Source organism: Electrona antarctica, assembly GCF_951216825.1.
Source record: "Electrona antarctica genome assembly, chromosome: 13".
Lineage (NCBI taxonomy): Eukaryota > Metazoa > Chordata > Actinopteri > Myctophiformes > Myctophidae > Electrona > Electrona antarctica.
The window spans coordinates 25,310,832-25,324,906 of NC_136794.1; the positions used below are offsets into that span (position 1 = coordinate 25,310,832).

A 14,075-nucleotide genomic window follows, 5' to 3' on the forward strand; every position below is an offset into this window, starting at 1 on the left:
CTTCTAGTATCTTGTAAAATGTAAAATGAAGCGTCCAGCACTCCACTCCAATCATGGTCAATAACATTTCACCCGGATGTGTATCAAATTGCCGGATCTAGCCTAGCAGGAACTAGATACGGTGTTTTAGAGGCGGGACAAGTAAAGTGCGAGGATTCGATTAAACGGCAACAAAACATTATAAACAATAATTTGCCATATGTCGTTAATGACATTGAGGGCTTAATACAATGCATCTCCATGTGCCTCCATGTGCTTGACTATAGATGCAAGGTCTGGGTGCCGCTCGATGCCTTGCCGAGGCCCGCCCTGGCCTGTAACACTGAGTTACAACGAGTTCCCTGTTTACAGCAAGGAAGCTTTGCGAAGGAACGGAAATGGTCACGTGACTGGGCTGCGCCATGACACTTTCATGGACACTTTCATGGGAGCCAAAACTCACATAACAAACATATTTCTGAACAATTGAGACCTTTGTCATATAATCGGTTCAGGAATATAAAAAGACATATCACAGGTTGTTTTCTAATCACTTGCTTTTCGAGTGAAAAGTATATAAATTAATTTGAGGATGTAAACAGCAGCAGGTATCATTTCTGGCTCGGAGGTATCGTGAGATTTGACTGACAGACAAACGGTGGGAAGTCTCGTGATATACTTGGTACGTTCAGAAAGGTGCTTTGTGCTCTTTAGATACCATGGGGCAGTATTATGCGTGTCTAAGTACCAGGTCTTATTACTTAACTTAAGACCTGGAGGCGTGATCAATGCCATTTGGCTATTCTGAGTGGCCAAACAGCATTGACCAGGTCTTAAGTTAAGTCATAAGACCTGGTACTTAAGACACGCATAATACTGCCCCATACCTCTATAAAATTACACAGCATAATAATAATTTGCCCAACAGCTGGTGCATCCTATTGGTTCGCTCCCCACCCCTATACCAGATTTCCTGCGTTGTTTGCCCAGGCTGTTTTTCTTTTCTTTTGAAAACAAAACGCCTACGGTCCCCGAGGCTACTCTTCTCATTGCTGCATCTTGCTTGTATGTATAGCTACAGACTAGTATATACGCACCAAGAAGGGTGAGCCCCTGAATTGTCATGCCAAAGCCTGATGCCCTGCAGGTCTCCCAGGGAGAAGGGTGTGGTCAGCAGGAATGTGTCCACGTCGCCTCTCTCAAACACAGGCTTCTCGGGATCTGTCAGGTGGTGTGGTTCACTCTCTCCATCTACACCCTGCAGAGTTACTGTCACCTGTTCAAAAAGTAGTCAAACACAAAGCTGTCAGGTGGTGCAGCTCGTTCACCTAGTAAAATGAATGTCAACTAATCTTCACCTCAACAAATAACAAGACAGTGTAGTTATTTAGTATTTACAGCAGAGTTTTGCAGTAAGGCATGGTATGGCTGGTAAATTAATATTCAAGCAAATGCTCACATATACAATAAACGTAAAAGCCTTGGGAAAAGGGCTACAATTATAGGCTCCAATTACACACCAAGAGAACAAATAATTATAGTAGCCTACAGAACAAACCAACATGGAGACATGATTGCATCGCAGTGATCGCACCAACAACAAAATTATCAAATACAATTATGTAACCATTAACCAACAACAAATAGTTGAGCATATTTAGGCCTTTTATGTCGCTATCTCCACGGCGGGAGGAAAAGGAAAAAAGCTTTGCACCACCATTCACCAACAACAAATATAGTTGAGCATTAATGTATAGGCCTAGGGCAGTATTATGTGTGTCTTAAGTACCAGGTCTTATTACTTAACTTAAAACCTGGAGGCGTGATCAATGCCATTTGGCCACTCAGAATAGCCAAATGGCATTGACCACGCCTCCAGGTCTTAAGTTAAGTCATAAGACCTGGTACTTAAGACACGCATAATACTGCCCCTAGTGTCTTTGTTATGTCGCCATCTCCATGGCGGGAGGAAAGGGAGAAAAGGCATATGCACCAACCAACAACAACAAACAAATTAAGTTATTATAGTGTCTTTCTTTATGTCGGGAGGAGGAGGGGGGGGGGGGGGGGGTTGGTTTTCCCTCTGAAAAGATTTGAATTGAGTTGAGGTGCGCTGCATCAACAAATACGACTCGGTGCAGACTATTGCCAGTGTATGTTGTATTATTGCATTTTTATTAAACTATGGATTCATTTGAAAATGTATATATTTATTATAATCACAAAGAACATGAAAATAACATATTAAAAACCTGTAAAACATTAAAATAATGGTGGGGTAGGGTACTACTGGCCAATCTGGACTGTGGGGGCACAGCCCCCCAATGCCCCCCCGTGGAGACGGCAGTGCCTGCCGGGTGCGTGCGTGACCTTGTAGATCTGCATCTGCTATTTTCGGAGTGCAACAGCCCGTCATACGACAAAGTAGCCAATAAATCTATATGATAAGGATTACCCCTGAAGTTAACATCTGAATCCAATTTCATAGTGCAATCTCAAGACATGTTGGTTGGAGTTTATATGGATGGAAGTCCATTGGTGATATCATATACAGTAGCAGCCTACTATAGCAGCCTAAATGGTCAATTGAATGACGACGTGCGCATTTGCCCAGTGTTCCTCACACAAGACGAACACAGATGCCTGGCCTGGCTGGCTGGCTGCTTTTTTTGATTGATTGAAATATTTATTAACAGTTTGCAGAATTACAGTACATTTCAAGCACTGCTCAATAGAAAGACTGTTAACTGTGAGTGGACGACCCAATAAAGCATTACACTTGTTTACAAGAGGGTCCACCTTGTTCAATTCATCAAAACTACTGTTTAACGGAAGGCTATGGGACTACTTCTGATACAATAATTTAATTCCCTTTGCTGGATTTCTCAGTTGTGAATGAGTTGACGTCAGTTGTTAATTGTGTGTCCCGACCCTCACACTGATTGAGTGAGAGTTGGCAGCTCTGTGATAGACTGATTGTAACAGAAACACAACATTAGAATGTTTTAAAAACCCTAAACCAGACTGTAATTATCACCTCATGTGAATTAATGTATCCCCTAGCTGCCAGATTCATATTTAGATCTTTATTTGGAAAACTGCGATGGCATATCATCAGTGTTGACTATAATGGAACCAAATCAACTCCAGACGGCCGGTGCTATTCACAATCAGCATTCACTTTACTTTCTGCTCCTGTGAATATGAAGAAGATGGTACTATAAAAAATATAATCATTAAGGAAAGTTTATGCATGCACTATGTGTACTATGTAAACTCTTCATTTCCATGTCCCAGCCATTCAGGATTTTTTTGGGAAAATAATTTGGGGACCCAGCAAAATAATTTGGCGACCCCCCCCCCCCCCCCCCGAGGGGTCGCGACCCACGGGTTGAGAACCCCTGCGCTATGCCTAATGCACTCTTCTCACATTGTAATACAGGCTCGAAACAATTCATAATGGTCTAATTGATTGATTGATTGAAACCTTTATTTATTCTCGAAAAGAGCATTGAGGTTCCCCCCCATCATTAGACTACATACTAGAGCCACATTTCCCGGGTTCGAATCGATTTTTTTTCCAAGTTCATGGGGTGCCGGCCTGCACGCACATGCTGGAGCTTATCAGTGTGACGTCGTCTGATAAGGCGTCTATAGTCTAAAAAAAAGCAGAGCATTTTTATTTTTTACCCATGTCAAGCAAAAAAAATTAAGACTGCATATTAAGTGAAAAAACAACAATTAGAACATTTGATTAAAGCATCACATTTGTAACAACCAGGGGACTGGTTGATGAACTTGTATTAATGTGATGCAAATATATTATAATTGTTGTTTTGTTGTTGTTTCACTTCTCTACTCAGGCAAAAGGACATAACCTCCGTTCCATCTGCCTGAGTGTATTTTTATTCTTTTATTTTTATGCTTGACATGGGTAAAAAATAAAAATGATCTGCTTCATTTTATCTTGAATATATTGAGGTGTAATATTAGATAAATTGATTTATCCATAGTTTTTCATACATGATGATCCACTGTCTTTTTTAATCTGTAAAGTGAACTGAATGTATGTGTATTAACTGCTGTATACGCCTTAAGAGACGACGTCACACTGATAAGAAACAGGATGCGCACGCATAGCGGCAGCACAAGAACCCTTCCTCTCATAAGATGCAATGGAAAAGTTCTAGAAAAGGGCACCTCACTATCCAACACACGAGAGGAGGTTGAATGGACTGAAACCAGCGCTCCCCAAAACAACAGGTTTTGAGATCTGTTGGGAATTGATTACATGAAACAGGCGGCCAGTCCCAATGTTTGTAAACAAATAATTGGTCTATAGAGTGACATAATCACTTAATCAAATGAGATCACGTACCACCTGCTGGGTCTCATCCCTATCAACGAGGCATGGTGGCTCAGGGGTAGAGTTGCCGGATGGTAACCTAACCGCAAGGTTGCCAGTTCGAACCTGGGCTCAGTGTCGAAGTGTCCTTGAGCAAGACACTGAACCCCTAATTGCTCCTGATGTGCTGGTTGGTGCCTTGCATGGTTTCCGATGACATCAGTGTATGAATGTGTGTGTACATGGGTGAATGTAATGCATCTATGTAAAGTGCCTTGGTAAAGGCACTATATAAATGCACCATTTAGATTGTGATTGGTTGTTGTGGATGTATATAGCTGTGGTGCTACTAGCTTTCAACAGATGGTGTGTGGGTTATTGTGTACTTTTTGTGTATTCTTTTATTAATTTCATGCCTACGCACCCGTCTCTGAGCCGATCAGGTGTGCATAAGACTTTTTAACTTGAAATGAGACATTCTGCACTATGCGTACTTTCTACTTTTGGTACTTTAACCCATTCTGGGCGGGAACCCCTTTTGGTGTTAGCATTATGTTATGCTTTAGCTATTGAAAAATAGCAGATCTACAAGCTCATAGCGCGCCACCGAGTGGCGTGCTACGAGCTTGTAGATCTGCTATTTTTGAAAAATCGAAGAACGACTGACATAGAAACATAGCTTTTTCAGAAAACTGTCAGGATGTAGAAGACATTTTTAGAATCTGATCTCAGGTCAAAATGGGTTGATACCAATACTTTATAGGCCTACTTTTACAAAAGTACATTTTGAATTCAAGACTTTTACTTGTAACAGTGAATTTCTACATTGCAGTATTGACACTTAAGTAAAACTTGTGAATACTCAACCAGCTAACCTGAGAGGAGGTGGAGGCGCCACGCCGTAGGCCAGTGCTGATGGTCAACATGTAACCGTACTCATCCATGGGGTTGTTGTCTTCTAGTACTGTCACCTTCACCTGTAAGTCAGGAGGCACAAAAACATCTCACAGTCTTCCCAGTGAATACAGAACATTTTCGTATAAAAGCACTAATTATTGCATTGAAAAGTTCTATTCAAGGTTGAAGGTTTCCTTTTTCTACTTTTGTTTCTCCGCAGACAAAAGTCTCACCAAACATCTCACAATATTCAGCAATCCAGCTTCACAACAACCTTGATCCTGCTGTGTCCGTACCTTGGCTGTGTCTTGCATGTCCTTTCTGCGCGCCCACACAACCACGAGGAAGTACGCCAGAAAGAGTGCACCGACAAAGCACACGACAACAGGGTTCTCAGCAAAGGTCCCGAAGAGTTCCGCAGTGCGTGACAGGTCGATAGGGTTGGGGGTGACAAAGAAGGAGCTCCCAAAGGTGGTCAGGTGGTTGCAGAGGCACTGAGTGGCTTGATGTGTTGTCCGAATACCGACCTATAGGAAGGCATTGAATGGAAAAGTACGTCCAGCAGTTTAGCCTGAGCAGTTTGTTCTGTTCTGTTGTTGATTTATATACTCTACCACTGTCCACCTACCCTGCAGCCATCAGTACTCCAGTCCATTTTTGATTCATCCCAGTATTTACACTGGGTGGCAATGGAGGCGATGTTTAAACTGGCATTGACAGACTTAATTCCTGGGCCCACAATGGGCCGTACTACGAGATAGTGCTCTCCAGTGTTTCCTTTCAAATCCTTGGCATCCAGCAGCCAGGTGTATTTCTCCTCTGCAACACACAAACACATCTGTGAGCTGCACTTCATGTCATGAAAGGTGCTGCTCACGCATGCACTCGCGCTCTAACAGTTAATGTCTTCTTATACAGTATAATATATTCTCTTTCACATATTTTATACATAAACTATACATTCCCTCAGCAATCAATAAAGACTCATTCATTGTGAGCTTGTATATCTGCTATTTACTGTTTGTGAAATAATGGTGAAGACTATGTCCCGATCAAGTTTTTTTGCTCCTGATCCGATTCCATTAATTTGATGCTGATTTTTCCCGATCCGATATTTATCTTTTTATAATAGTACAATATCCAAAAGCACAGACAATATCCAGTCTAATATCATGATATGGATATAATACTGATACTATAGGGATGTCCCGATCACATTTTTTTAACCACTCTCAACCGGGCATTACAGATTTATGAGAATCTGTGATGCCCGGTTGAAAGTGGGTTTTTTTATCAGTCAGTATGTCCCATCTCTACCAAGCTGTAAACAAAAGGATGTGTCACCTTGTGTCTCTCCCTGATGAGGCATCTCAGTCATGGCCACATACTTGGTGTCAGTGGGATAATCTCCGTGACCCAGATAGAGTTTGAGGGGTAGAGGATCCACCGAGGGTTCCATCTTTAGAAGAATACAATAAATGGTTAGAGACAGTGGTGGGAAAAAGTACTCACGTTCTTTACTCGAGTAAAAGTATCAACACTGAAATGTGGAAATAAAAATGTCCTTGAGTAAAAGTGCAAAAGTATTGGCATAAAAATGTACCAAAATAAAATAAATCTATAAATTAAGAAAACTTTATATTTTTAAAACAATGCAATACTGCCTCGTATAAGTTGGTATTTTGACTTTGTATATTGTCAATTACTTGCATGAGTTGTGGAGAGGTGGTGAAGTTAGCTGCTTCAGCAGACAGTTTGAGGGTCCAATGGAGTTATGAGGTTTTGTCCGAAGCGGTTTATAATACTTTTCATTGGTTCAATATTTTTAGATAGTTAGATAGATAGATAGATAGATAGATACTTTATTAATCCCTGGGGGGAAATTGAAGTGTTACAACAGCAACAGCGCCAAAACCAGGACACAGTCAGCGCAGGCACACTTTAGTGTCACCAAGATGCCAAAAGCCGCGAGCGTCAGGCGTCTCTTCCGGGTTTTTAGACAGCTGGTGGATGGAAATGAAGCTGAATGCCGTGGGGGCAAGCGCTTCTGGGAATCTGGCCGACGTGGCCGAATCTGGCGACGTAAAAACCAGGAAGAGACGCCTGCCACGAGCGGCTTTCTGCCGCGCATGGAAGCCCAAGTGTGCTTACACCCAGTGTGTTCAATAGTATTAATTTATGAAAGATTATCGCATTGTAAGCTTATATAAAAGTACAATATTTGACTCTGAGATGTAGTGGAGTAGAAGTAAAAGTACTGAAAGTTGGAAATACTCCACCACTGGTTAGAGACACTTCCACATATTGACTCTTATTTTTTATTTGTTTTTCTTCATAAATGTACTCAACTCCCCTCAACTTTTCAGAGCTTTGTAACATACAATATCAATACTTACTTTGTAACCAATATTTAAAATACAGCCTGACCGATCTTTGGTTTCGATGCCGATCCCAATCACGAAGAGCCCTAGATCACCAATGTTGTGACTATTCTTTTGTCAAAAAGTGCAAAATCAGTTCTAACTGCAGGTCTGTACAACTCTTAGTTCTTTTAAATGATTTTTTAATCCTTCTTTAATCATTCTTTAATCGTTCTTTAATTTGTTTTTCACTTATTTTTATTATATTTAAATGTCTTACTTTTGCTGTCTTGATGTCTTAATAAAGCAATATTACACGAGAGGGTGTGTGTTACTGTCATTAATGGCACGCCTGCGTTGCTGCAAGAACGAGCCGAAGGCGAGTTCTGTAAGCAGCGCAGTCTAACCTTGACAAATAGCCTACAAGATCACAACGCGTCATGCTGCAATGTGTTGAGAGCTTGTAGATCAACTATATAAAAAATTACAATCATGAAAGAAAGGTTTGTGAATTGGGAAGATTTTTGAAACAATTTAACAACACAAATCTTTTATGGGGTCAGTTGGCACAATCTTTTTTTCAGATTTCAATTACATATTGCCTATACCCTTTTTCTTTCTTTCTTTTTTTTCTTATCTTTTTTTCAAATAATTTACGTGCAAATCTGCATCTGTCATTAATACATTCACAAAGAACCAATACCAGCACTGGCATCAGTGTCAACATGGGAGTGTTGACATGGTAAAATGGTAATGTCCTAGTTTAACACTGAATCATTTCTAAGTTTATTGATGGTTATTATCAGATTTGCAAACACAGTATTATAACAATTATCCAATATTTAACATGAATATTAAAATCAATGTCAAAGAACCTTTAACACCAGGCTAGTGTCAGATGAAGTAATGTTGATTTTCATTGTGCTGTAGTTTCGCAGATCCAAAACGGAATTGTTCACCTCCATCCCCAAAGACCTTGGCAAGAAAATCTGTGGATCATGCAAAATGCCTCAATAAATTCATAATTAAAGCATATTTACAAGGCATTATATTTGCAGATGTACTGACTCAATGTTGAGGATCTTATCAGGGACATACTGTACTGTAGCAGATCTGATGGTGGTGTTTAGTGTCGTGATAAAATTATATATTGAGGGTTATGGTTCTAGCTTAAAGGTATATTCAGTGATTTGACTTAATTCAAATATCACTTATTTTTTCTTTTTTTCTGGATAATCCTCCCTACTATAGAGTGTGCTGACTATATAAGGAGTTCCTCCCTGTCCCCAGTAAGCCCCTGGGGTCAAAAAACCCTAGTTTCAGTTTTGGTGGCGGGTGGCAAAGCCTTCATCCAATCAGGATGAGAGGGGCCTTCCTCCAATCATGATCGAGTGAGGGCGGGCCTTGGTGCACATGCTGTTGGCCTGTTGCACTTCCCCCCACTGTAGAGCGTGCATGTGCACATTTTGTTACCGGGGCGGACTGGGTGATTTTCCAAATCACCCAAATCACTGAATGCTCCTTTAAGAAAATGATAATCGTACAGACTGAGACACAGACTGAATTGTCCCTTATCAAATGGAATTCCTTAATACCTCAATATCCTCTGCCAAGTTCTCCACACGGATGCTTGAGCCATCCTCTCTGGTGAGTGACAGAGCGCCTACAACACCACTGATGTTTCCACTTTCACTCCAGGAAAACGGGTTCTTCTTCAAACTTAGCATCTGGAAAGAGGTGGCGAGTATTAATTACAGTATATGCTTCTCTCACACTGCTGCAACACCCTGGTACATGATGTACACACAACATGCACACGCTCATGCGCACACACTCTCAAGCACGCACGCAGGCATGTACACTTACTTTAACATCTACGGGTTTATGATCATCTGGAGGAATTATATTAGAAGGTAGGTATGGAAGAGAAAATCCAGCAGATGCATTATCAGGAATGGTAAAATTGGTCTGTAAATTTTCCGGAGCCACTCTGGGGAGAAAACCACACATATTAGACACTTACAGTATATTAAAGATGCACTACAGTATATGTAACTTTCCTCTTTCTTCAGATTTTTATTATTATAAAATAAATTAATTAATTAAAATAAGCCAATAGGCTATGTAGAAGACCTGGCCCGATGAAGTGAACGGAGGTGAAGCAGCTCCCTAATAGAAGTTATACTTACGAGTGCGAGCTCTTAACTCACCTCTTGACAAACACATCAATAAGAGCTTGATGAACAACGACTGCCTTCTCATTAACTTTTGTCCCTCTTAATAAAACACTCTGGATATTGCTCATAGCCCCGAGAAGGTCATCACCAATGCTTTTCTGTGAAGGACAATACTTTAGTTTAGTTTAGTTTATTTGAACATCTTCACAGAACAGATTCAAGTGCATGGTTTACATCAGCAGAAAAAAAGAATAAGGAAAAAACAGCCCCGTGAAGGTGATCAAAAGACATGGGCTGAAGCTTAAAAGTTTATAAGTGCCCATCCTTCTCATAGCACAGCATTTGAGATACTCAGCATAGTTATCAGTTTAACAGTACATTAATCAGAGACAAAAAAAGAGAAAAACAGATAACAACCCTACACCCAACCCACACCCGTGTCACTGTAGAGATCCACCAGGATCCATAGTGATTATGACATTAGTATTGTTTTATACACACACACACACACACACACACACACACACACACACACACACACACACACACACACACACACACACACACACACACACACACACACACACACACACACACACACACACACGTCTATGATAAACTATATTTAGCCAGGGTAATACGCTTGAGCAATGTTTTTAATTGTGATATATTACTGCTGTGTTTGACATCCTCTGTCAAGCCATTCCAAATCTTCACCCCACAGACAGAGATACACATACTTTTTCGAGTGGTACTTGTACTGGGTTGTTGGAAGTTTAAGTCCCATCTCAACTGGTAGCCCCCCTCCCTGTCCTTAAACCATTTCAGGATGTTTAAAGGAAGTAATTTTTTTCTTACTTTATAAATAATAAGAGCCGTTTTAAATTCCACTAAATAAAAAAACTTCAATGTACGTGACCTTGAAAACAGTTCATTGTTCATTTCACATCAAGGACATTATTTATAGCAAATGGAAGAAGCCAACTAATTTTCACAGCGCCACCGCCAACACTCACATCTGAGGCATAGTCCAGGATATTGCTTGCAGACTCCACAATGGCATTGGACGCACTGTGCACTTCTTTCTTTCCATTTTCCACATCCGAGGGATGTGGAAGAGATGGAAGGGATGGATCCGAGGTAGGTGGAAGGGATGGATCCAAGGGATGTGGAAGGGGAGGATCCAAGGGATGTGGAAGGTCACGAAGGCACAAGCTGAGGTTTTTAACCAATGATGCTGCGTCTTTCTAGTGGTGAGGGACAACATGATACAACCATTAATTTAGTAAAGAATCAGGTTTATACCCTCCTGCTTTTCCTCTAAGCCACATAGCCAAATAGCCAATCAATAAGTTCGCAACACGGGGAATGCAAATATCATTGTCTGGCACATTACCGTACACCCAATTGAACACCTACACTGTATGTTTTTTTTCCTGATTTTCTCCTATGTTGTTTATTTGCATTGGTGTTTTATGTTTTGGTTATAAATGGGTTTCCTTTTTTTCGTTCTCAGAGTTAAATGAACACTTGATTTTACAATGCAGATTGGGGTCCCAGAGATACAACATTGTATCAAACTGGAGGTCCAATCTATCAGGGTGTACCTGGGCAGAGGGGCTGAGTTCAGAACCCTTCTTGATGATCCCAGCCAGTCCTCTAGCTATCACCTGCACTGCCTGCGGAGACTTGATGGGAACCTCCTCCAATACGGTTATAATAGTGCCCAGCATCTGCTCACGCACCTTCAAGACACATTTGAAACAACTAAGCTTGTTGTAAACAAAGCACTTAACAAAGCAACCCTTTGCATGGGGAAATAATTCCCCATGCATTTTTCGCATGCGCACGCGCACACACACACACACACACACACACACACACACACACACACACACACACACACACACACACACACACACACACACACACACACACACACACACACACACACACACACACACACACACACACACACACACACACACACAGAAGATAGCCTACAACCAGTAAGATGCCCTAAGGGCAAGAAGCGACCTCGCCCTTTACGCACGTGCACACACACACACACACACACACACACACACACACACACACACACACACACACACACACACACACACACACACACACAGAAGATAGCCTACAACCAGTAAGATGCCCTAAGGGCAAGAAGCGATCTCACCCTTTACGCACACGCACACACACACACACACACACACACACACACACACACACACACACACACACAAGATAGCCTACAACCAGTAAGACGCTCTGAGGTTGCATGCACGCATCCTCCTGGGTGACGGCAGATGGAAGACTGCTGTGGGCGAACACTGGCGCTTTGGCACGGGGGGTCAGATCAACATATGGAATGCCTCCTATGTGCATTGGTGATTTACTTACGTGAAAACAACATATGGAATGAATTCTGTACTGGCCATATATGGAGCGGGTCTTGAACATTCACGTTTGGGGTCTTCAACGTTTCAATGCTTATAATGTAGGCCTACCTCTTGCCTAGCATCTTTATCTGCCTCATTGGATTGACTGTTGAGTACATCGGACACAGAGCGGAACATCTGTCCCAGGCTCTCCCCAGACAGTAGGCCTTGCTTCAGCAGCTGAGCCACAGTATCGTTCACTAACTGCCTCACCAACTGAAGCTTCTGTGAAGATGACTCAGAGTCTTCTTCTATACCTTGCACCTGAGGAGAACAAACACATGAATGAATGAATGAATGAATGAATGAATGAATGAATGAATGAATGAGCAAGCAAAAACTGTTTTATTAACATACTGTAGGCCACAGTGTGCCAAGTTATGTCTTAAATACTAATATTTCATACACATTTTACAAGGACCTGCAGCATTTAATGTACTGTAGAAAGTTAAAATAAGTCACTGTATATCAGTGGCTATTTTTGTGATTTGCCATATATATATATATATATATATATATATATATATATATATATATATAGAGAGAGAGAGAGAGAGAGAGAGAGAGAGAGAGAGAGTACGTAACGGGGGATAATTCTGGGAGGAAAAACGGGTCGCGTATCGTCCGTAAAACATGACCAAGTTACTTATTACTAGTAGACTATAGCCTTTTATGCATAAAACGCAGATCTGCTAGCAACATGGGGCTCGCTGTCTGCGGTCACAGCAGCCCCATGTTGCTACAGTAGCAGATATACCTTTTATGCAATGAACAAGCTCTCTCTCTCTCTCATTGTGAATGTACCCCCATATCATTTATTTTAATTGTATTATTTGCGTCATTAGCCTAACTGTAGGCCTAGATACAGATATGCAATAAATAGGCTGGCCCACAGTAGGCCTACTGTTGCAGTATATCTCAGTTGAAGTTAGCCTATATATATATTTGTGACCAGATTTGACTGAGGGACTGCCACTGGATATTTTTTTCATGTCATATGAAAGCAGGGAATCATAGCTTCAAATTGACATTGGTTGTTCAAGTTAAATTGATGTGTTGATGTTATTACCATAAGCAATATTGTTATTAAAAAAAAGTTAAAATGACCGGTGAGCACCTACAACATTTTCTGGGTCCTAACTGACACAAAGGCCTCCTTCTTATAGCTGCCTCCTTCCAATAAAAGACCGGTATCAAAATCGGTTGAGACAAATAAAAGCCCGGATTAATAAATGGGGATTTACGGTAGTAATTCCTGATTTTTGCCATTTATGGTTTTGTTTGTTTTTTCATTTTCAGTTGCAGATATCGTGATATATCAATATATCGCAAATATCGCAATATATCGAATATCGTGATATTATCATTATCGATGGCCTAATATCACCACATATACAATATGTGAGGTACCCATATCGTCCCACCCCTAATATATATGTGTGGGGTTCTTTTTTTACTTGAAATATTAGATAAAAGAGATGGCATATTACTTAAACTTCCAAACACATTCTGTACAAAGCATACAACATATGGCAAAATTATCATAAAGTACTTGTTAAGTTTCTTGACAAACCTCTGTAAGTATGTAGGTTGTGTTTGTAGAACTACCATTTATTAATGTTGCCACAATTTTCAGAGTGTAGTTGGATACAGCAGGCCCAGGAGGAAGGAACACGGACTGCATCTTTCTGTCGTTACTGCATCGTATATGTTGACCTGAAAATGACAGCAAATTAATTGTAAACAGTAAAGAATGACAAGACATACATATAAGACATACATATTCTGATAGAATGAACCAAAATAGTTCAGGGAGGTACAGAATATCCGAGCCACGGTGGTATAATTTGCATGAAGGTCAAATTTGAAT

The 14,075-nt window shown here is 40.8% G+C and overlaps 1 protein-coding gene across 1 annotated transcript in view; it reads right to left on the bottom strand.

Annotated features, from left to right (window-relative positions):
- The window catches only part of LOC306934901 (polycystin-1-like protein 2), a gene marked incomplete at its 5' end in the record, with an annotated part of 63,483 nt that overhangs the window by 27,030 nt on the left and 22,378 nt on the right, over positions 1 to 14,075 (bottom strand). Inside the window, 13 exons of the mRNA XM_079517711.1 lie at positions 1,077 to 1,255; positions 5,200 to 5,301; positions 5,518 to 5,748; positions 5,850 to 6,040; positions 6,566 to 6,680; positions 8,457 to 8,570; positions 9,177 to 9,308; positions 9,448 to 9,571; positions 9,792 to 9,916; positions 10,775 to 11,005; positions 11,366 to 11,503; positions 12,275 to 12,469; positions 13,779 to 13,921. Of these exons, the coding sequence (XP_079373837.1) occupies positions 1,077 to 1,255; positions 5,200 to 5,301; positions 5,518 to 5,748; positions 5,850 to 6,040; positions 6,566 to 6,680; positions 8,457 to 8,570; positions 9,177 to 9,308; positions 9,448 to 9,571; positions 9,792 to 9,916; positions 10,775 to 11,005; positions 11,366 to 11,503; positions 12,275 to 12,469; positions 13,779 to 13,921 (2,020 nt within the window). The remainder of the gene's footprint in view (positions 1 to 1,076; positions 1,256 to 5,199; positions 5,302 to 5,517; positions 5,749 to 5,849; positions 6,041 to 6,565; positions 6,681 to 8,456; positions 8,571 to 9,176; positions 9,309 to 9,447; positions 9,572 to 9,791; positions 9,917 to 10,774; positions 11,006 to 11,365; positions 11,504 to 12,274; positions 12,470 to 13,778; positions 13,922 to 14,075) is intronic.